The sequence below is a fragment of the Galleria mellonella genome, unplaced genomic scaffold (genome assembly GCF_026898425.1).
Source record: "Galleria mellonella isolate WM207_F2 unplaced genomic scaffold, CSIRO_AGI_GalMel_v1 utg117, whole genome shotgun sequence".
Taxonomy (NCBI): Eukaryota; Metazoa; Arthropoda; class Insecta; order Lepidoptera; family Pyralidae; genus Galleria; species Galleria mellonella.
In genome coordinates, this window is record NW_026441980.1 from 8,515,341 (window position 1) to 8,523,845 (window position 8,505).

At 32.5% G+C, this 8,505-nt stretch overlaps 1 protein-coding gene across 1 annotated transcript; it reads left to right on the forward strand.

Moving 5' to 3' along the window:
* Nucleotides 1–5,487: 5,487 nt before the first annotated feature.
* Nucleotides 5,488–8,174, forward strand: LOC113511735 (zinc finger matrin-type protein 2). Its single transcript, XM_026895443.3, has 3 exons — nt 5,488–5,775; nt 6,144–6,385; nt 7,884–8,174. Exons 1-3 carry the CDS (start codon nt 5,661–5,663, stop codon nt 8,121–8,123), a joined length of 597 nt encoding a protein of 198 aa, XP_026751244.1. The 5' UTR covers nt 5,488–5,660; the 3' UTR covers nt 8,124–8,174.
* The last annotated feature ends 331 nt before the right edge of the window (nt 8,175–8,505 follow it).

Sequence of the window (8,505 nt, forward strand, 5' to 3'; positions counted from 1 at the left end):
AATTAACTTATTTATGCACAATAAAGTGCTTATATTTTTTTATACCACGAAGGTGGTAAACGGTTACTGTCGATGGCCTATGGATGCCTGCAACACTAGGAGGTTACGTGCGCATTGCTGATCCCGAAAAAAACTCAATATACTCTTTTTGAAGAAACTCATACTGTAGTCTCTAAAGAAATCATCGGCAGGGAGCTTATTCCACAACGTTAGCGTTCGCGGGAGAAAATTTCTGTGAAACGGCAAAGTATGTGACCATTTATGCCCAAGCATATGAGAATAAATTTTCTGTCGATGGCGAGCGGTGCGATGATATAAGGTGATCATTTCAAACAATTCCTCTGAACACAATCTGTTATATAAGCGGTAGAACACACAAAGGAAGGCGAAGTCTTAACTTAACGGCTCATACCGCCTGTGAATTCTGGATAAGTAAGTGTGAGAAAATTAATATTTATTTATATGTAATAATATTTTAAAATTTTTGAATTAAACATAATATATGAACTTGTTTGGGAATTCTTAGATCTGCTGCTCAAGAACCTACCTATTCTATAATACATTATTTTATTTTAGATGTTATGATGCCTAACAAAGAGAATAACACATAAATTATAAAGCTAGAACGAGCACAACGAGCTATTTTAAAGATTAGGTATTTAGGAAACTATGGCGTTAGACAACTGACTTGCTTTAATTCTACTACAAATATCTTCCATCCACTACGACAATAGTAGTATTTATTACATCAACTGTCATAAAATCTCGCAAGCAAAGTGCCTTCCTCGTATTACACACAGGACACTAAAGTGGGATCGGTCTAGTAGTAAGTACGCCCGTCATTTGCACGAAGGTCATGATTTCAAGGATCCTATCTTTATTGTTAAGCTTTTACATAATACTGTCATTACTTCAACACACAGAGAAACATGTTATATTTTAATTAGTTAAATAAAATAAGTAAATAAATTCAATTATGAATTTAACATTGTAGTTAATTCAAAATTAAAACCCGACTCGATAATTAATTCAAGGTTTATGTAATTAGGTATGTTTTTATCTATTATACCAAGTTCCTTACGGGGTGACAGAAAGAACCGCTCGCCAACGGCCTGCATCTAGTATAACTCATCTGATACATGCATCCTCGCTTCTGAAAATTCTTAAATTCTCTTCAGATAGAACACAGTTCTATGATGGGGATATTTGTTAAACTTTATAAACACTATCTCTGAGTTTATGATAGTTATATCTATAAATTCTATAAATTAAGCATTTAATCAATGATGATAATTAATAATTAATTAAAATAAACAAAGGCTCTATCTAGTAAATAATACGATCTATATTTTTTCCCAATAAATCAACTCCAAAAATTACCCCCATCACCTATAATAGGTAAAAAGTAAATTACACGTAACTTGATTTTTTTTTTAGAAAATGTTATTTACAATTCATGTCGAGCAACAAAATCATATTATTTCGTTTGTAAGAAGTCACATGAAGTCTCTCTATCACAAGTACGGTGAATGTCCGCTGACATCTGTCAACTTTTGTTCGCCTCGGGAGAGTCATGCAATTTACATCGAAAGTAACTGGCAGAAGCAAACGTAGCAGTACCTTTATTAAGAAAAGAATCTTGAACATTTCTGTAATCATAGGAAAGTATATCTTATATTAACATACAACACAAAAAGTAATACTTACCTACGTATTTACTAAGATAAAAAACCTGAGCAAAGCTATATAATAAGTCCCTAGGTCCTTAATTCTTAATTTAACCTAGGTAAATAAAATAATTAAATTAACATTTATCTAATGATTTTTTGTTTTTACTCTCATTCCATGAGAGAATAAATAAAATTGACGGTGTCCAATGAAACCTAGTGGGGAGAAAGGGATTGTTAGTAATGGAGGCTGAGAATCCCATTGCTAACAAAATACCCAACCAGGTCGACCTCCTCGCGATTTTTCCTGGAAACTATTATGGTTATTTTCTGATAAATTCATCATGATGAGCTAACTGGCCTGTTTTCATTCTCATCTATCACCCTTCACTGGTGCTCCGCCAGCGTATCCCGTTAGCGCAGGCGGGGTTACTATACCATTTTCACCCATAAAAAAAATAGAACCTAGTGGGGAGAAAGGAATTGTCTGTAACGAGTCTAATTGTCTTATTGCTATCAATATACCCTATCAGGTCGGCCTCCACGCGGTTCCCCCTGGAAACCATCATGGCTACTTTTAGTAAAATTCGTGACAACGGGTTAACTGGCCTACTTTCACCCTCACCTATTATCCCTCACTGGTGTCCTGCCAGCATATACCGATAGCACAGGCGGGATTACCATTTCATTATCACCCATTAAAGAAAATGGAACTTAGTTAACACATAATTGTTAAATATTTTAAAGACATACGTCGTTATACAGAATGTTTTATTGTTATTTATTATAAATTCTGGTATTTGAGTCGGTTCGAGTCCACCATAAAAAAAAATTACAGTATTACTATTTATAATTGTAGAAAACTATAATAACTAATAATTAATCTGTGCTATAAGAAAAAAACGACTGTTACGACTAGAATACTCGTACAAGCTAATGAATGTAAGGGCAGGGGACAAAAAATAATGTCATTTAAAACAACCCTTATAACAACCAGAAGTATAGCTCAACTAGATTACATAAGGCATGATAGATAACAGCTATCCCAACGGCAAAAAGGGCAAAATGAAGAAATTTCTCGTCATAATAATGTTATGGCCGAGCCATGTGTCACAGTCGGGCGGCGGCTCGTTCGACTCATGACATCACTTCGTCAGGCTTCTTGTCCTAAATCGCGTCACATTAACCCATACTTGTCTATGAGGACTGTTATATTTCCTCCGACAAATACACATAACTTTGGTCACTTTATTCATTTTTAACAAAATCGGACCCATATTACCCCTTTAGAAATTATAGTCGTTAGCTTATTTTTTTATCATCCATAAACAAAATTGTTAGAAAATATAACGAATTATATTATAATAAAAAATCATTGCCCTTAACAAATTTAACATAAATCTTCGTAATTGAAAAATAAATTGTTAAGTGGTTTATCTTATCTTACTCCTTATTTTATTCTTATTTTATTAATATAATGAAATTGTAACTGAACAGTGGTCTGTAGGTACATGAAAGATGTTTAAAAGAAAATTGATGTAAGGGATTTTAATAGGAGTAAACGAAACCAAAATAATAATAGTTTTTAGAAATTTTGTGTAGCAGTATCTCTGTCTGTATGTCTTACGCACCAAATTGAACGCAGTTTTCACCCTTCTATTCCTAAAAGTCTAACTTAAAATCATGTTTTATTTTGATGTCCCATGTAAGAACGGTCTATTTCATTGGTTTCCCTACTTCTCAAATCCATGTTTGTATTCAATCAACGTAGTGTGATTTTTTTTTTTTTTGTTTTAATGAAATCGCTATTTCAAATCCAGAGTTAGAGTAATCGAAAATAGAATATTTAGTGTAGCAGGAAAAGGAGTCAATTTAGATTAAATCCCCGCCCAAGGTAGAATATCTTTTACAAATAAGTGACACTTACAAGCTGTTTAGTATTATAAAGAAATTCTTGTTTCTATGCATTATCAAATAACTGTACTAGAAGTGTTGTTCGTTTAAAGAATAAGGTAATTTGACAACGAAATTACTGGGTACGATAGCATAGCATATGTGCCCGTATATTCTGTAATGTCCATGATGCTATTTATGTCTGTAAGTGAAGCTTACTACTTCGCTGAAAACCGCTTGGAGATTGACTTGATAGTATTGCTAGCAATAGAACTATTAGACCTATTACTAATGATACCTTCCCTCACACTCATAACATTGTGTTTTTTCATGGATGAAATAGAATGGTAATCCCACCTGCGCTATCGGTTTACACTGACGGGGCACCAATGAGAGTTAATAGGTGAGGATGAAACAAAACTAAATCAGAAATAAAGTATGTTTATACTATAACACAATAGCGGTCTTGTCGATATAAAGTAAAAATATGGGTCAAAATAAATAAACAGTATTGGAGCCCTCTCCAGAGGACTAAGTAAACCCGTACGATATGATATAAATTGAAAAATAGCTCAATTAACATTTTAAATTATTTTATTTATTTGATTCATAAATATCGGCAAAAAAAAGCATAATTAATAGGATATTAAAAGGTTTCTGCTTGTATTGTGACTTTGACTAAGACTGTAGTATTATATAGTCTGTGCTGCTGTTTCGGCATTGCCAGTTTGGATATTTTTCGTTATTTGGGGTAAAATATTTCGTACATTTTTATTCAGCACGGGAAGAATGGAAATGGGAGTTTATCGGATCATTTTTAATCCCCTCTTTAAAAAGCGGTACAATTTTACTAAATTTCATTGGATTAGGAAGCTAGCCGTCATCTATACAATTATTTAAAATAAAAACATAAGACGATGCAATAGTTTCAATTATATTACCAAGTATTTTAATAGATATACCTCATAGATTCTCCTACATGTGTATTATATGTATATGCATGTGCCTGTCTGCGCTATCCTTGAGATTATAATTTTATACTTTTTTTTACAACACTAGGGGCAAATGAGCATGCGGCTCACTTGATGGTAAGTGACCACCGCCGCCCATGATCACCCACAACACCAAAGGCATTGCAGGTGTGCTGCTGGCCTTTTAAAAAATATGTTCTTTTCTTGAAGATTATGATGTCGTATTGGTTCGGAAATGCTGCTGCTGGAAGTCGATTTCAAAAAGTGGTTGTGCGTGAAAAGAAGTGCCTTGGAAAACGCACGGTGAAAGACCGCCACTCATCCAGATGTTTGAGATGAAACATTAGTTTATGACAGGTTGTACAGTGGTGAAAATCACCAGCAGATATCAATCCGAACAATTCCTCAGAGCACTCCCCATGATAAATTCGGTATAAGGTGCACAGAGATGCAACATCTCTTCGCAGTTTCAGTGGGTTGAGTCGAACAGTAAGTCGCTGATCGTCAATAATTTGAGCCGCCCAACTTTAAATGCGGTCTAACGGAAAAAATTGGTACTGAGGCGCTTCTGTCCATAGGTGAGAACAGTATTCCATATATGACCTATTATCAAGGGAAGGGAAAAATTACTACAAAATATGTTGAGATGAATTGGTTTTAATTTAAATTTCAAGATTTTACCTAATCAAACTAAGTAATATTCATGTAAATTAAATAAATATATAACAATAAAAATGGCGTCGACACAACGATATCGCAGACGTCCACGGTAAAGTATAAAAAAGTTCATTTGCAAGATATATCGTAGAACTGCATGATAATAACATAGAAGTTCACAAAAAATTGTGCACGGTACAAAATAAAGCGCTCGATGTAATCAAAATCTTGTCAAATTAGGCGTTTTTTCAGTTGGGTAAAAATTAAAAATGGCATCTGGCAATCCTAACCTGTGTCACTGTCATTGTCATATATCTATGTCGAAATTGCTGTGCTTGTGTCTTATTAATTTTTTATCATATTATATTGAAATTACTTAATAGTGTTTTCTTTTATTTTTCCTTCTTAAAAGAATTCTTTTATCGTTCAATATTAGTAAATCAATAACCAAGTACATATTTAATCCTCCACCATGAGTATGAGACCCGATGATCACCGCAGAAAGTGGGATAAAGATGAATTCGAGAAAATTGCTGCTGAAAGATTGCAAGCAGAATTAGAAGAAGAAGAACGATCTAAAAAGAAAGGTAACAACATTTTAAATCATGATAATCTTTCTCCATCAGATAAATGTTGTTGTTGGTTTTCAATTTCAGTGTTTATATTATGTATATTTAGGACAAACATTTCGAGTACAAGAACATGGTAAATTAAAAATAACATTCCAGACAATAAAACAAGCTGGTCAGTGGGTATGACCAAGATATCTACCAATGTTTAAGTAAAACTCATCATATAATACTTAACTATTAATAATTTTATATGACTTACATGAAACTAAATCTTATAACTATAATTAAGTCCTATTAGTTAATAAAAATATTATATGATATAATATTAGTTAGTAGTATTTATTAAGTTTACTGTATGTATAAATTTACATTTACCATTACAGCCCCACCTGTTAAACGAGAACTCCTTAAACAACGAGACTATAAGGTAGACCTAGACTCGAAGTTGGGAAAGAGTGTTGTCATAAATAAAAACACACCAACATCTCAATCAGGGGGCTACTACTGCAATGTGTGTGACTGTGTGGTTAAGGATTCTATTAACTTCTTGGATCATATCAATGGCAAAAAACATCAAAGGAATCTTGGCATGTCTATGAAAATTGAGAGAAGTAGCTTAGATCAAGTAAGTAATTAATTATCTGGTTTAACTACTTTTTTACTGTCTATATATAAGTTCTTACAATGGCAAATTTTATGAACTTACTATATTTCTTGTTTCCAACAATTGATTCAACTTCATGTGGAAGTTTTCTGGGGCCACATATACATAATTTCCCATTATGTATATCACATTAGCCGTTAACTGTCCACTGCTGAACATAGGCCTCCTTTATTGGAGTTTCTACTAATAGTCATCATGCTTGGCGAATGGGCTGGTTAAACTTTGGTGATGATTTAAGAGGGATGATGCTACCCATTCCTCAACTATTAAGTTACCTTAATTGCCTCTTATGACACCCATAATAAAGGTAGTGGTGACCCATTCTAAACCAGGACTATATGGCATAAACACAGACATCATTAAAAAAAAACATAATCTTAAAAAATAATACTTTTATATCAACTGTACATAGTAAGCTCTAAGATAGAAGACTATGTAGAGGTTATGCTAGGAGTATTGCTTTACAAGTCTGTAAATACAAGTGGTTCAGAAGCACTTTTAAAAATATAATAATAACATCCTTATGAAAGTAGACTTGTTAACAAGCTCTTTTATATCATCAAATTATTAATGCTAGATTTGCAATGTTCTTATTTGCAAATTATGGGCTTATATTCAGCAGTGAACATTTAATAGTTGAAATGATAATATTATCATTTCCTTGTAATATGAATAAAAATTCATAAAAATCATTTAATAAACATGTTTGTGTTAGTTCCTTTTGAAATAAATTCTTAATTTAAAAGAATAAAATAAAACACACTAGTAATATATAAAATGTTCAGTTTAGGTCTTTGACAAGGATTGCATAGTGTATGCCATATCAATATATAATGTTCCCCCTGAAAACCATTGACTAATTTATCATTGAATTCGTCACTATGGGCTAACTGACCTGCCTTTTCATCCTCACTAATCATCTCTCACTGGTGCCCAGCTAGTGTATACCGTTAGCGCACGGCGGGGATACCATTCCATTATCATCCATCAAAAAAATATATATATAATGACTTTGATCAATTAACTTCAGACTGATTTTTTCTATTTTTATATTACTTATATCCATCTGTATTGATAAATGTAAATTATCTGGAAACTGTGATATAAGTATATAATAAATATAAGTGAATATTTATTCATTTATAATTCCTATGAAATGTGTAAACCTATCACTGTGGCATTAAGTAGTATATAAATACTCTATGTATTATTCTTAAATATTGTTTATCTTTATACCAAATTTAATTCATATTCATTAAGCTGCTTATTTATGATTGATTAACAAACATTCAAACAATTTAAAAAAGATTTTATAGGACTTAGTGATAATTCACGAAACCTTTATAAGTAATTTACACACCGTTAATCACAAAAACTAGTTTATAATTTTTTTTTTTAAGATAATGTACAAATTATTTTAAAGTACAGTATTTCAAAGACATAAATGTTCTGTTTACAGGTAAAGGCTCGTTTTGCACTAAATAAACGAAAATTGGAGGAAAAGAAACATGAATATGAGTTGGATACCCGGCTTAGAGAGGCAGCGGAAGAGGAGTCGAGGCTGAAAGAACTGCGCCGTGAGAGACGCCGTGACAAGAAACGCAAACTTCAAGACAATGATGAAACTGATGACTCACCTGCACAATCAGAGCTCGCTCAAATAATGGGGTTCTCTGGTTTTGGGGGGTCAAAGAAATAATTTGTTATTACACTTAAGACTATATAATTATAATTAACTCTAATTTTTGTATTTAGTTTTTCATTTGCCCTGTTACCTTCTCTTTTTTATAAATTTTATTAATTCGTATGACAGCCTTATTTGAATTTTTAAACTATTATTTGTACTATTTTCAGTCTCAATAATAATGATACTAATTTTTGAGGTTACACGCTAAAAATAGCCAACACTTGTCTCAAGTACCAAAATATTTAAAGAACCATATCCCGATGTGGGCCATGGTGCGCTCATTGATAAATTGCATACTAACGGTTAGGGGTTCACGAGTACAGTCACGGAAAAATAGTTTCATTTTATTCAAAGTGAACGTATATTTATAGGCTATCCAACATTGATGACTCAA

Coding starts and splice junctions, on each gene's coding strand:
- LOC113511735 (XM_026895443.3), top strand. CDS start 5,661: ATGAGTATGAGACCCGATGATCACCGCAGAAAGTGGGATAAAGATGAA. Junction 5,776..6,143: donor AGAACGATCTAAAAAGAAAG/GTAACAACATTT, acceptor TTACCATTACAG/CCCCACCTGTTAAACGAGAA. Junction 6,386..7,883: donor AGAGAAGTAGCTTAGATCAA/GTAAGTAATTAA, acceptor TTCTGTTTACAG/GTAAAGGCTCGTTTTGCACT.